Source organism: Malurus melanocephalus, unplaced genomic scaffold (assembly GCF_030028575.1).
Source record: "Malurus melanocephalus ecotype Western Australia unplaced genomic scaffold, MMel_1.1 scaffold_179, whole genome shotgun sequence".
In the NCBI taxonomy this organism is placed as follows: domain Eukaryota; kingdom Metazoa; phylum Chordata; class Aves; order Passeriformes; family Maluridae; genus Malurus; species Malurus melanocephalus.
The window spans coordinates 1,193,503-1,209,545 of record NW_026623411.1 but is presented as its reverse complement, the minus strand read 5'-3'; the positions used below and the strand labels follow the sequence as shown (position 1 = coordinate 1,209,545).

Genomic DNA, 16,043 nt, shown 5'->3' with positions numbered 1-16,043 from the left:
TTTTTTTTTTTTTTAACTTTGCTGGGGGATTTTGAGATGAACATTGACACAAAGGTTAAAGTAACTTCAAAAGGCCTTCAATTTAGTATTAGTTCTATGCAGCTACCTCCATCTTTCAGAGTATTACTGTTCTGCATGGTCTGTCTAACCAAAGAACAAGATTTTCCATGCTCTTTGATCTTTTAAAAACATATTGAAATCTGAAATCAAGTGCTTTGCCTGAGTCTTGGCTTTGCTGGCAACAGCTGAATTATGTGCTAACACATAGAGTTCCCCTAATTACACCTAAAAAAAAATACATATCTTCAGAATCCATCCAACTAAGTCTAGGAAATTATTAAAAGCTCTGAAGTCTGATATGAATGAAAGAGGGGTCATAAGCAATAAAGAAAGGGGAAAAAATAAAAGGTGAATAAATGGAAAAAGAGAGTTCCAGCTAAAACAACCCCGTTTGATTAAAGGCCTGCACAAAGTGCAAATGTCATGCTAAGGGAAGAACATAATCTCTATGTAAAGTTGCACAGAAGGCACAGCTAAAATATTTTTACTGTAGCCATAGTACTGAGCTCATCGCATATCTTGCCTATAATGTAAAAACAATGTTACCAAAAGAAATCTTGTCAATTCTTTCATTTATTTCTTTCACATTAACCATCCAGGTTAGAGGGTTTCTACACAGTAATACTGGGGACAATTAAGTCTGTTTAACACAGAGACAGATGCCAGATGTATTCATGTAACAGTTACAGAGGAAGCATATGCATAGTATCAGCTCTACAAATAGTCAGGCTCCCTAGGCACTCGACAGTTTTGAAGCTAAGGGAGGGAATGTTTTTATGTTATAACATTTTCCCTTGGTGGTAGCAAATTAACTGCCTTGTATCCATCTTCAGCTGGAGCTGCAGAGAGTCACTTGAGAGCTTACAAATAAGTTTAGAGCTCTGCTAGACTGTTTCTTAGGTACCTGAAAAGCGGTGTACATACAGTGCCCGGGCACAGGCCCTGAGTAACAGGTGGAAACAAAATTACAAAAAAAAAAAAAAGTTGTATTCTTTTTCCCATAAGACAGTTTTTTTTCTTACCTTAATTCCTTACAGATTTGTTCAAGGTCAGGCTGAGCCTTACTTTCAGATATGGTGCTTTATTTTTGTCTCTTTGAGAATTAAAGCAGTTCTTCTTAAAGAAAAAAATAAAGCAAAGCTACATTTTTATTAGGAAACCCAGAGGCTGTTTTTGAGGAAGCGTGCAGTAAATATTGGGGCTCAGATTTCTCTGCTTTCCATTACCTGTGATACTCAGAATTCAAGCTAATAATAACTGTACAGGTCTCTTGCTTTTTTTTTTTTTTTTTTTTTTTTTTTTTTTTTTTTTTTTTTCTGCGCGACAATAAGTCTGGCAGGAGGGGCACCCATTAAGATCAAGTCATGTTGGAAAGCTCACAGGAAACCCTAAATCAAGTAAATATTATAGCAATAAATTCCAGTCAGTGAAAAGACTGCTTTAAAATCCTTGAGAAAGTTGACAATGATCCATATCTAGATTAGGTTTTACTGTATTTTATAACATGTCTTCTGCATTTCTAGGGGTGTAGTATCTTCATTACCTCCACAGAGTAGAGATTTTCTTAAAGGATGTCAATAGATTGATACTAACTGGCTTATTCTGAATCCTTCCACAGCTTTACGTTTAGCAGCTGCATCTTTATTCGCTTTACCAGAAAAGTGTTTAACTTACCTAATGCCTCGCTGCTGATTTCCGTTGTAGGGTGTTCAGATAAGTCAGCTGAGGGCACAGCTACCAGAAATTACCCTGACTGCATCTTACTTGGTGTTTATGCTTGTAATTAGGTTTTACTTCTATCTCCAAGACTAAAATACACTTTCTATAAGAGCATGGTTYAGATTAGAGGGTGCTAGTCTCCAGAAAAATAGCTTTCAATAGTTAGCAGGCTTAAAAAGTGAAGATATTAGTGAAAACAAAGAACAAATAATGACATCTTCRTAAATAGTTCCCAAATTGACAATTTTTCTTAAAGTTATCTTTTGCCAYATCAAAGTATTCTGACATCAGTTCAGAAATTGGAGCTGTAACAAATGAAAAGATGACAAGTAAAAAGTTGACTCTCATTTGAGCAGCTGAACTGAACATAAAAGTAACTAGGAGGAGAGATTTTTCTGTATTAGTGATGTTAATATCTATAATCTCCTCAATCCTTGTAATATAAGAAAGTGATGTGTAACTTAGAGTTCTTGATGAAGGATCTGGCAAAAGGAAGATATGAATATTCTGAAGGCTGAAGGCATCTTCAGTGTCTTTCAGAAATTAATTCACTGTTCATGGAGAATCTGAAAATGCGGTGTTGAATCTGTTTACATGTATAATTCTCTTTGCCAAGCTAGCTATATTTATAGAGTCAGATTTGAAAAAGACATCCTTAATTATCCTTTCTGATTGATCTAATTGGAGCACTATCCAGGCATAAAGTTAAGTAGGATAGCATTATGAAACTTAAATTGCTAAGAGAATATGTGTTCTTCATGAATTGCCATAAGGGCAATCCCATTCCGTAAATCCCTTTCCAAGGTGGTAATAACACACCAGCAATCTCCTGAATAATGGTCTTAGGGACCATTWAATCATAAGATAATGAATGCTACTTAGCATAGGGAAGACTCTATATGTAACTCTTAAATAATTTCTCTTTTAATAAGAAAATATTTCTGCATCTCTGTGTCCAAGTGAGAGCTCCTTAAGATGTCTAGACAACCTAAAGTCTTTTTGGAGAGCAGCATCATTAAAATGTTCTTCCTCCTGTTCTGTTAGATCACTGTACTTTCCATGAAGCCCAAAGTGTATAACCTGCTTACGACATCAACCTTTTGAAGCAGAGGGTGATACCCAGTAGACTATTCCATCTATCAGTGTAAACCAGACATGGTCTCRTTATGGCTGTTAATTCTGAATTTAAACCCAGGCATTCTGGCAGGAATGTGGAGGAAGATACTCTCTTTCACCAAAGTGGCCAGATTTTCGTTCAGCATCTTGTAGCCTTTGCAATTATTTTTTATGAGACTTTGCAAAGGAAAACAGATTGCATTGGAAGAGCTTTACTGGGTTGATTCTGTTCTGGCCAAACCAGGCTCCTACACAGAATCTGAAAGACTTCCATTCAACAGAACCTACCTATAGTTAGGATGTAAACAGACCCGTCAAAAGGACATAGAGATTTCTTCAGAAGCCTGTCATGTCTGTCTCCTCAGTGGCACCCTCCTCAGTCAATATCTGTAAACAAGTTGTCATCTTCAAATTTGAGGCGAGCTTGCAAAGCGAAAAGCTTGGTGCCTTCTAATTAAAGATTTGTATAATGAGATAATTGGCGACTGGTAAGGAAGGTTCAGTGGTGCAACATATAGCTCATGTTGGTGGTTTGATGGTGTGACAGATGGGGATAGCTCCTTTAAATTAGGGAGCTTTTATATTGGTATTTTCAGGAAATGTCAACAGCGTGATTATATTTTCATTAATGTATTTCCTTCCCATTCATTGCTTTTGTTTGTCATAATCACTTGTTACCTTTTTTCCCTAACTATACAATCTGTTAATATTTGTATGGGATGGCTCACAATGGTCCTAGTTAATGACTAGATTACTAAACATTGCAACACTACAATATGCAACATATACTAAATGCTGCAAATTAGATATGGAAATCATTGATACTATAATTATGACTAGCTCACAATAAAGTTAATAAAAAGAATGTGAATATCATGCAAATTGAGCAAATGATGATACAAATTCAGTTAGGTTTCAGATTTAAGAGTCATTGCATTTGTATATGCTAGTGCTGAAACAATCCCATTGGCGCTGCCAAATCTTTGGCACTGGCTTGATCAAGAGTGAAAATGTGTTATATTAAAWATGAGCTTTCTAACAGATCCACAAGGCTGTTCTCTTCTGGTAATTACTGCCATTTAATTTTCCTTCTTTCTCAGGAAACAGCTTTGGGGCTCTACAACAAAGATTTACAGTTTTAAACTATGAATGTTGCTAAAGTTTCCCAGTAGCTTCTCAGCAAAGTGCAGAGCTGGCACAGCTAGTCTTTTTGTATATTTGCTCCCTGCATCCCTGGGCTAGGAAGACTTTTTATGTGGGATGGGGAAGAGACCAAAATGACTGTTTCATGATTGTTGTGTGGTCTTTCCACTGCAAATTAAAGTCAGGGCCAGTCACCTCATAGGCAAACACTGGAAATCAAGACTGGGTGTCCTTTCTCCTCTTTCTCCCCTATTAGGAAGGAATAAGACATAATTTTTACCAGTCAGACATTTCAGTTCACTGCCAACTATAAACATGTGGGCTTGTACCATTGAAAAAAAAAATTGTGAAAAATGTCAGGGGCTGTGAGCTKTGCCTGGGCCACAGGTAGAAGCTGTTTTTCTACTGCAGAAGTTTTGACATTGTTGTGAATTTTGGAAGCAGAGCCTATCCCTGTCTGTGACTCACAGGTCTGATTTGCCTCCAGAACAGCAAGGCAGAGGCCAAAGACCCATTGTTGGGATCTGTGGACCAGCCCGCTGTGAGGATGGAAAATTTCCAGGTAACACAAATATTTTCTTTCTCTTATATTGTTTTTAAATAAAAATATGTGATTGACATTAAATTGTAAGCATTTCATTAAGGCATACATCTGTAAGAAATGTTTAAAATTTGCCATAATGCTTCATGTAATCCTGAAATTTTCCTGCAATATTTATTGTCTGGGATAAATGTGAACTAGATTCAATCCATAGGCCGTCATGTTTTTATGGCTTTTGAAGCGTTTTATGTCATAACAATATAAAGCATMTATCCTCTTTATCCTCTGTCGAGAAAACATGTGAACAGAAACAACCAAACAAAACCCCAACACCACCTGTGGGAAACTGTGTAAGGATACAGACCTCAGAAACTTGTATTTATAATCAGGAGAAAAGCATGAGATCCAAGAGGTTTGAAAATGTGGCAGTCCACTCTCATTTTACTGCCAGTCATTTTGCTAATCTGAGCTACATAATTGCTTTGCTTGACTGAAAGGAGCCTTAAAACAGACAAGCCAATATAAATACTCAGATAGGAGACAGCTCTGTTTAATAACAGCAAGAGAAGTATAGAAGTATTTGTTTACCTCTGCTCGTTTATGTCAAAATCAATTGTAATTAAACAGAAATCCAACCACAGAAGTAGTGCTTTAGCTGATTGTTCTCAATAGAAATGTCATATAGACCCAGTGTTTAGGACATGCCAAAGCACACATTATTTTTCTCCTGTAATAAATATCTACTTATAGACTTTCCAGTTCTTTAGTAAAGGCAATTGTCTGTCTCAAATTTAAAAAAAAAAAAAAAAAAAAAAAAAAAAAAAAAAAAAAAAAAAAAAAAAAAAAAAAAAGAAAAAAAAAGTAAGCCACCATTTCATGTAAATTCTGTGATGTTTTCTGGTCATATTTTAGGAATTACTAAAGTTCTGAAAAGCAGAATTAATTACATTTTCTGTTAGATATTATGTGGCATTTATTGTCCATCTGCTTATACATATGTACAGAAAATAGAGATTTTTCATATCTATTTAAGGTATTAAAATTGTGAAGCATAACATTATTTTATTAGTCTAAAGCAAATACTATACTTGGTGGGGGTTTTTTTGTTTGGTTTTTTTTTGTTGTTTTGTTTTGTTTTTTTTTTTTACATAAAATCATAGAACAGTTTGGGTTGGAAGGGATCTTAAAAACCATCAAGTTCCAACCACCCTGTTGTGGCAGGGACACCTTCCACCAAACCAGGTTGCTCAAAGCCCCATCCAGCTTTGCCTTGGACACTTCGTGGAAAGGGACAATCTGTTCCAGTGCCTYACCATCCTYGCAGTCGAGATTAGTGTGTTTGTGGTTAGACCAAAGGAATATAGGCTGCAGACAATTTTACACCTTGTTTCATTACTGAGTAAATTCTGAATGGAAATATTTTCAATAATGAACACAAATTCACAACATCAAGGGTGAAAGGAATCGATCTCCTAGACAAGTCAGTGTRAATGCTGTGTATGCATKCATAGACAGTTTTGTTCTTTGTCATGTGAGAAAAGGGTCATCAAAGATGTGCTTTACTATTCACTCTGTAATGCAATGAAGAATAGAGCATTTCAAGAGTGAAGGTATTGTGAAACTGCATGCTTTCAAAAAGAGGGCAGCATACATTTTGAAATGGGTCCTCCAGTTTATTTTTATTTGGTTACGTTCATTGATAGTCATTCCAGTCAGCTGTCCATGAACCATMCCTGACAATTAATGCTTACTTTTAGCTTCTATATTTATAGAAAGGAATTTAAAAAAATAATCAGTTAGAATCAGGTGTGTATGCAATAATAAAAACTGTACATGCTCCGTTAAATGAGAAGAAAGGATATCTGAAAGATTGGCTTTCCTAGGACACGACAATGAAAAATAACAAAAGCTACTGACATTTAAAAACATTTAGTGCTATTCATGTACTTATCTAGTCATTTTCTTGTTTAGTCTTGGTCAACAAAAGGCAATAAAAAGCCACATTTTAAAATATTTTGTGATTAGAAAGTTTTTAGAAAAGAATGCACTTGAATGACTATTTGCCAGTTCAAATCTTATAAATTATAATGATCTGAATTCTGTCTTGCATGTTTAACTTCGAATACAATTCACTTTGTGAGAAATAAGATGGCACAGGTCTAAGTGTATGTCTAAATCTTTGCCTAGTCATATATCCAATCTTGTGTATACAGGAAATCAAACTTTAAATATATGTAGATACATTTACTTTCATAAATGTATATAAAAGCATATACGTATATGTGTATATACATATATTTATAGTCTGATTTCCAATRTATGGAATCTTGACATTTAGTATTAAATTATATGGAATGCTTCAATACAGATGATAGTGTTCTTSATCCTGTAAAAGTACAAATATATTGGAAATGTTTGCATGCTGGTGTTTACTTTACATTTATTTTTCTGCTTTATATGTATGTGTAATTTGAATAATTACAGTCCAGGTAAATTGCAGAAAAAAAATTATTTATTGACTTGATTTGGCCACCCTGAATCACTGTTAAAAAAAAAAAAATTATTCTTGTGCTTCTTCTTTGTTATCATTATGCAAATTTAATATCATTAGTGAGTCAAAATAAGATATCTCTGTCTTAGCCATTGAAAGCAGCCAGCTATCTAAAACATTAATTAATTACCTTTATAATGCAATATATTTGGGGTGAAATCAGTACCCATAATTAATTCTGTTCACAATATTTATAAAGAAAGTGTGGGGAATTGTAGATACCATAATAAAAGTATCATTTTCTTTTAGCTTGCTAAGGAAGGCAGATGTTAAATATAGCTCCTCTGGTAATAGAATAAAATACGTAAGATATGTCTTACGCTGTACCAAATTACATACCTTGCATTGCATGTTATATGTTGCCAATACAACTTTCATCCTACACCATCTCTAAATTTCCAGCCAGAATATGTTTCCTATCTAGGCGACTGTTGTTTACAGACAGCTTGTTTCCTTTYCTTTCTACAGCTGATAATTTAGCAGTTCTATTTTAGTGTATGTTCTCCCCTAAGTGCATAAAGCACTTCTGACTGTTTACCCTTAAAGCTCCAGAGAGTTAGGAAAACCTCTAGACTGCTTCTGTTTATTGTACACACATGCACTGTTAAGGGTTTATTTTCGACAGGAGGGAGACGAGCACAGAGATAAAGACCGATGGTGCATGTCACTCTAACAGCACATCTTGCTGTACAGCACAGCATATGACCTATTTTTACATGTATATATTTATATATTTACCTTTAAATTGATTCTGTTTTCTCATATGTACTAATTTGGCCCTTGGTGGTGATAGTTCACTGCTTCGTGTTTGTAGTTTCTGCTACTAGCACAAAAGTCCCTGTTCGATTTTCTTCACAGTGTGCTAGCTGTAGCAGTCAAAATTACAGGCTAATGGTGAGACAAGCAGCTTATAATGTATGATAATCAATACTCAAAATCCGTTCCCTATGATGTGACATAAAAGAGTGAAGTGAAAAGACAGAGATTTTCAAGGCTAGAGCACCAAAGCTCATGCACTGCAGGTGAGTTTCAACTCAAGGTCATTCAGTTTGGGGTTTTTTTCTTCTTTTTTGGCTTCATATTTAATTCAGTCACTGCGACGATGTCCAGGGAACAGAAATGGAAAGTTAGTCAATACACTGARTAGGAATGCAAGTATAAAAATTGCTTTAACAAATACAGGAAATGAGAAGGGGAAAGAAGATACAGCATGCAATATATACATACCATACGAATGCTGTATGATATATATATCTCTTTTGCTTAGAGATTGCCAGCAAACTGTATTTTTGTTGGCAGAAATGAATAATGTAAACAGTGTGTAAGGCCCCTCCTCACAGTATTGTGTTTGTATGCACATGTGTGAGAGCTAAAAACGTATATCCACAAACAAACTTGGTTGCAACAAATTAACCTAATGAGTGTGGAAAATCTCTAAGCATAATTTTGGGCACAGTACTGCATACCTACTGGATAAGTTTACAGTATTTATTTCCAGTGACCGAGAACTTCTCTGATCTTTACCTTTCAACTTGAGTTTGTTCATTTCAGTCTCAGTTTAGGGATTTTTTTTTTTCAAGAAATAAAGTTCAATCGAATTTTAGACAAAGAGTCAGTGTCAAAATAGAATTTTCCAGTTCTATATTTCATAAACRTATATATAGAGAGTCAATGTAGACAGCAAAGGATTGTATATAGATATATATGAATATTTTTTAATGCATTTTAAGATAAAATGATGTAGAACTATCACCTGAGAGATAGGAAGTTTCCCTCCACAGATCGTCTTTTTGTGGTATAATGAAATAGACTGTAATGTTTGGGTTATTTTTCTGTGAGAAAGGAAGGAGCAAAGAGGGATATGGCTTTGATAGAGTAATTGAAAAGAGAGGAGCGGAGAAAACTACTGGTCCATTGATTGTGCAATTCTGAGCATTTTATGGGAGCTAACATGCACTAGTGTTTTATTTTTGTCTTTTTTTTTATAAAGCAATAAAATTGTTTACAAATGTACACACAAAGGATAGTTAAGCTTACAACMTAAAAGCTAGTCAGAATGTTGATTTGTTGTTTAAGTAAACCTTTAAAAGCGACAGAAAGCTTTTACTCAGCATTGTCGTCAACTGCATGTAAATGAAAAATAACTTTAGATATTCTTAGGGAAAATCCAAAAGGAAACACTGATTTCTCCTTACTCTGTAAGTGCACTTTTCAAGCTAGACTCTGAGCTTGCCACAAATCTTCTCTGAAGGATCAGAAAGATGAGAAACAACCAAAATTATTTAATAGCAAGCAATTGCAAAATCCAAAGTTCTAGAATTAGAACTGCAAGAGTTGGGCTTGGGGTACTTTTTTGTTTGTTTATTTCTGCAAGATTTCTGGGAATAAATGTAGTCAACCCTGCCTAGTATTAACTCTTGCCCATCCCATGCTACAGCTGGGAACATTCCCTGCCAATGCTCTGACAGCCTGTGTTTTTTTTTAAATATACTGATTTGTTTTGTTTTATGGAGTTTTATGTTTCCAGGTGGGTTTTTTGGAGGAGGTTGTTTGTTTGGGGATTTTTTTTTTTTTTTTTTTTTTTTTTTTTTAAGAGAGACAATAGCAGTTTCACTTGGCTGTTTTAAGCAGCAGCTGTTTGATGCTTAGGGAAAGCTTAGTAGAAGCTCYGGAAAACTAGACACGGAGAACTTTAGTGGAGGTGAACTAATGGGTGGAATGAGGTGTATAGCTGTAGTGTCCTTCATTTGTGTGGCTCCCATTTCATTAAGCAATTGCCACACATATGTCGTCTCTGCAGTTATGCATACCGATGCCGTCGCATTCAAGTGAAGTAAAATCAAACAGAGCAAACTTAAATTTCTTTGTTAAATTCTTTTCAGTTCTGCCACTGTGTTACAGTCACAAGGCTGGGATTATTTTACTCCTGCTTTTCATCATGACAATTATAATTTTGATTGTATACTAAAACCAGTGTGTGGATTCATTTTTCCTTGGAGATTATAGAATAATGAATGGTTTGGGTCAGAAGGGACCTTGAAATATCTACCATGGGCAGGAATGTCCATCACTAGATCAGGTTGCTCAAGGTTGTCTAACTTGACTTTGAAAACTTCCAGTGATGGGACATCCAATTTCTCTGGAAAATCTGTTCCAGTGTTTCACTAACCTCATATTAAAGAATTTCTACCTGATGTGCATTCTAGAACTGCTTTCTTTCTGTTTAGGCAGCCCAGGACAACCCAGGTCTGGGTTGTAAGCGCACACTGCTGCCTCATATCCATATTTTCATCCACCAGTTTCCCCAATCCTTCTCAACAGGTCTGCTCTCAGTCCCCCAGTTTGTATTGATAGTGGTGAATTCTCCAACCCAGGTGCAGGACCTTGCTCTTAGACTTGTTGAACTTCATGTTTACATAGCCCCCACCTCTCAAGCCTGTTGTGGTCCCTCTGGATGGYATCCCTTCCCTCCAGCGAATCAGATGCACCACTCAGCTTGTTGTGATCTGAGGTTCACTCGATTCCATTGTGTAGAATTCCATTTTATCTCATTAATACAGATAATAAATAATGTTAGGCCCAATGTGGACCCTGGAGGGACACCTCTCATTACTGGTTCCCACTTGGACATTGAGCCATTAACTGCAGCCCTTTGGATGTGATCATTCACCCAGTACCTTATTGATCTGACAGTCCATATCAAATCCATCAATCTCCARTTTAGCACCAAGATTGTGGCCATATCAATATTTTACCATGTCAGGGACCTTGCAAAAGACTTTGCCTTGTCCACTGATGCAGTAACTCCATCATAGAAAGCAACAGTTTAGTCAGACACAGTCAGTCCTCAGTGAAGCTTTGTTGTCTGTGTCTAATCACTTCCCTGTCTTCCAAATGTTTTGATGCATCTTCCAGGAAGATCTGCTCCATGATTTTACCCGGTACACAGCTGAGGCTGACTCACTTCTATGAATTTTATATTTAAAGCCTTTATGTATGTTACATCCTTTTCCTCAGCAATCACTTTGTTCTGCTGTCCTGCACTTAATTCTCTCTTGCTTTTGGTATTTTTTCAGGGATTACACCAGACTTAGATTTTAAATTCTTCGAGGAAGGGAACACATATATGGAATGACACCTGTTCACACAACTGTATCATTACCAAGTATCAGTTCTAAGCAAATTATCTCATCCCAGTTTAACATCACTGTGATGTAACACAATTTTAGCTTAATTTAAGTCCTATTTATTCATATCTTTTTAGAAATGTGAAAAATYGTTTACACTCTTGGATTCTCATAGATCACCTTAAGTGCTTCTTTTCTCATGTTTCTGCAGTGCAATCATCTATTAACCTGGTGGTGATATAGGATTACTGGGAATTTATTTTCTAATTTAGAAATATGATGGTTGCTTAAATTCTCCCCATCTCTGGGTCAACATGTTTGTTCTGCTTTTCTGAAGGCTTATGCATGTTTCTGTATGTGTGTTTCATCCTTATATTTAAAGGTATRCTTTTATACAAAGTTTTTTGTCTAATTTTTTAAACATTAAATTCCTCAAATGAAATAAGTATTGAACCCACCTGCCCTTTTGGTGAAAGAGAAGTACTTTATAGCTAAAGATCAATGCACAGTAAACTGAAACCTAGAGATKATAAAAGGATTTATTCTATTTATTATATTTTGTAGCCCTGATACTTGGTTAGATTCATGAATACAATTATAAGATGGTAAAAATTGTCCAAAATGTAACTTATTAATGTAAATGATACACAAGCCAAAATTTTTAAAGGAGAAGGTTTTCTCTGAATTATAGAACAGGAAATATCAAAACTTATGTTCTAAAAATGTAGCAAAAGAATCCTATTCAACTATATTCTTTGAAAGAAATAAGGGTATAGAAATTCTATCTGAAAACATCATCAGTTCAAATAGGGTGTCACAGATTGTCATTCTTCCAAATTGTATGTATTGAGCAAATCCATTTTCACTTACTTGCACCAAAACAAAAAAGGGGAAAACTGATTACATGATCCATACTCATGTCTAATAAAATTGCAATATGCACATTTTGACAAGCTTATATTTAATGCATACTGATGGTAAGATTCTAGTTCTCTGTTCTCAGCAGGAAAAGTAGGCTTTTTAAGAAAACCTTTTTATTTTGTGACTGTCACACAACATAACAATTACAAATGAAATGGAGGTGACAAAAGAGAAAAAACAGCTTGCTGGTTTTTATGAAGTGTTTGTATTTCCAGAAAGGCAGTCACTGCTCAGTTATTTGATTTGAAAAATTAATCCTTATAATTCCTTTTGAGTTCCCTAAGTACTGTTCACTCTTTTCTAGTATGAGTTTTACAGAACAAAGCCTGAAAGATTTCTACAGCAGATTAGTTTACAGATGAAGCTCAATTCCACTGAGAATGATTCTCTAATGACCCCTTTATACTTCCATTGGGCTGTATGAATGCTTTAATATGCAGAGAACAGAGTTAAATCTATTGTCTCAACTAACAGGTTTATGCAAACCTTCTGAAATATTTTAATTGTAGCTTCTTCTTTTTCTCCATAATTAAGAAACCAGATGTCAAGTAAGCCCAGCACGTGATGATCACAGCCTATCCATTAGGCTAAATAAATCCACTTATAATTAGAGTTTTTTCTCTTTCTCCTTTGTTTTGCAGAACAAGAAGAATGTGTTAACTGCACAGATGAATGCAGAGTGCTTGGTCATTCTGACAGGTGTTGGATGCCACAGTTCCCTGCAGCCAGTCAGGCTGAGAATGCAGATTATCGCACAAATCTCTTTGTACCCACAGTTGAAGCTAACGTTGAGACTGAGACATACGAAACTGTGAATCCCACTGGGAAAAAGACTTTTTGTACATTTGGGAAAGACAAGAGAGAGCACACTATTCTCATTGCCAATGTTAAACCTTACTTAAAAGCCAAACGTGCCCTGAGTCCTCTGCTTCAGGAGGTTCCCTCAGCATCGAGCAGCCCAACCAAGACATGCATTGAGCCTTGCACCTCAACAAAAGGACCACTGGATGGTTGTGAAGTGAAATCAGGAGCCTTGGCTGAACCAAGCAGCCAGTACTTGTCAACTGACAGTCAGTATCTATCGCCCAGTAAACAGTCAAAGGACGCTTCCTTCATTGCATCAGATCAGATGGCTAGGGCCTTTGCAGACGTGCATTCCCGAGTGAGCCGAGACTCGAGCGAGATGGACTCTGTTCTGGAGCAGTTAGACCGTTCCGCCCGGGATCTAGGCAGGGAGTCGGTGGATGCCGAGGAAGTTGTGAGAGAAATAGACAAGCTCTTGCAGGACTGTCGGGGAAGCGACCCTGTGGCCATCAGAAAGTGAGGGGGAAAACAAGGACAGGCTGGCAGTTGCATTCCTCTTCTGCTGATTAAAAGTAAATAAATAAATAAATTCCCTGGTTGTAACAGAATTACAGGAATGAAGGAAGACCAATGCTGCTTTAAGGCTTTTAGTGAACATCTGAAGTGCCCACAAGTATGTTCTTTTCACTGCTCTTTCTTTTTGACAGATAACACTGGTTTCATTTCGACCAAACTTTCATTAGGACAGAGTCAAGTACACCGAGAACAAAATGAAAGAAGGAAAGACAGTGCCATTTTGACAATCTGATAGGAAGGTGTGAGAAAGATGGAATGGAAATACGTCTGATACTTTAAGACTGTCCTCAATAGCTGATGCTGACTTTACTGTTTACGTATAAACCCCAAGAAAAACAGGGTTGAATAAAGCTGATCTGTGGTGAATTTCCAGCAGCCACCACAGGCTTCTACTCAAAGTCCTATAAAGAGTTCTTGTAGTAGTCCAAGTGACGCCAAACATTAACATTCATTTGTGGTAAACATTTATGTACAAAGCTATCTGCCACAAATATGTAAAAGAAAAAAAAAAGAACAATAAAATAAAAAAGAACCATTCCAGATCATTATTCAAGAAAACATATCTTCATCATTAATGAAACACTACATATCATATTAAGGTTAAATGTAAAATGATATAGTCCATCTTGTCCTGCACACACATAAGCTAATTCACTTGATAAAATGAAAAAAAAAAAAAAAAGAAAAAAAAATATTTTAATATCTATTTAGCGTTTTAGTGTCCAACAAAGTTATAAATAGTTAGTGGTAAGTTAAATAAAAAGAAAAAAAGAAAAGGAAGGAAAATAAAGTTTGGGGAAAAAAGAGTTACCATAAGGGTAATACAGAAAATAAATTAACATTATTAACACTTTTTTATTCATTTGTGGACACTAAAATAGCTCAGGAAAGTGAAAATGTCAGACATCCACAAAAATCACATGGTCATTTAAATGTGCAAATGTAAGAAGATTCAGTGTGTTTACATCAAATGACATATTTTTATTGATTTATTGCAGATTCAGTGCATATGAGCCAAATTGTTGAGTGTATAAGAGCTATATTGTGTATTTTATTAAATTAATATATAGTTGTGTTGCAAAAATATTTGGGCTTATATTGTAAATGGCAAGTGTTGCCTCAGTAGCTGTCGAACTCTATGAGTTTTGTTTTCTCCTGCTTCCTTTTCCCCATGGAATATGGGAAGCAGCGCCTCAGAGCAAAGTCTCTTGTTTAATGTATGGTCTACGAAGTACTGCAGTACATAATCTGTTCAAAATGTGTTTGAGTGAGCTGATGGAGCTAACTGAACAGCCTAAAAATACATCCATCAGTCATGGTTATGTGCAAGTCCTTGTAGAAGCTTCTATTGCAAACCCACATTTAATAACAAAAATTACACTCGAACCAACATCTGGAACTTCCTTGGGTTTTTTTTCCCCAACACATGCAGCCAGCCTGTTCCATGAAGGCTATTTGATTGACTTCTTCAGATATGCCACCATTTTCAAATTTTTGGTAGTAAGTTTATAAAGCTGAAAAATACGCCAGTGCCAATGTGCCATGAGCAGTATTTGATTCTTTAGAACGTGCAATTGCTTACTGCAATTAGACAAATACTGCTTATTCTGGGGGGGTGTTTTTATTCAGGTTTTCACTTGATCTGAATAATCTTTGCAGAATAACTTAGAATAACTTGATATATAGTTTCTACTTGTTATTATTGTTTCCTAAGTGTGTTTTTATTGCATTTGAAAATTTAAAAATTACTTTCAGACGAAACTTAGAAAACAACACATGCAAAATGAACTTCCACAAAACAAGAAGAAGCAGAAGAATAAAATGCTCAGCTCAGGATTTGTCCCATGTATACTTCAGATACTTTGTTGGAAGTACCACTATGGCACATTGTTTAAAAACTATGTATTTGGTTTCATGAATTTAATCTGTACTATAAAAACATTTGTAAAAGGGGTTGGCAATCTGAAATACCACAAGCCATAGTTTTTTATCAGTTCAAGAAAGAAAGTTGACCCAACAGCCATTTTGKGTTTGGGATTGCATTTAAAGGGTAATTCTAACCAATCAGTCCTACAATGAATTGTCTTTGGGAGACGACAATTCTGACAGTTTGCTTTTAGCTCCTGTTATAAAAAATCTACAATTACACACAAGAAGAAGGATCTTGTACATGTCTTATAAAGCTACTCTCCATGTTTTGGACAATTTATGTATCTAAAATGTGGTGTTGTCTGTGTTATATAACTTTTTTTTTTTTTTTTTTTTTTTTTTTTTTTTTTTTTTTTTTTTTTGGCCAGGAGACCCGAGATTGGTTTTGCCTGATAGCTTGATAGCTTGAAATTCCATAGTGGAGAGGATTTCTTATTGTTTGATCAGTCTTTTATACGTATTTCTGTGGTGCCCATCACTTCAGTGTCTGTGCACCAAGTCTTTAGCTCTGCCAGTGAGATCCATTATTCAGCAAAATCTAAGCCAGTATGTAAAT

At 35.6% G+C, this 16,043-nt stretch overlaps 1 protein-coding gene across 1 annotated transcript in view; it reads left to right on the top strand.

Moving 5' to 3' along the window:
• Positions 1 to 14,240, top strand: part of PCDH17 (protocadherin 17) — an 84,044-nt gene extending 69,804 nt beyond the window's left edge. The window contains exons 4-5 of the mRNA XM_057372835.1: positions 4,526 to 4,600; positions 12,820 to 14,240. Coding sequence (XP_057228818.1) covers positions 4,526 to 4,600; positions 12,820 to 13,502 — 758 coding nt within the window. The 3' untranslated portion in view covers positions 13,503 to 14,240. The remainder of the gene's footprint in view (positions 1 to 4,525; positions 4,601 to 12,819) is intronic.
• Positions 14,241 to 16,043: the final 1,803 nt, after the last annotated feature.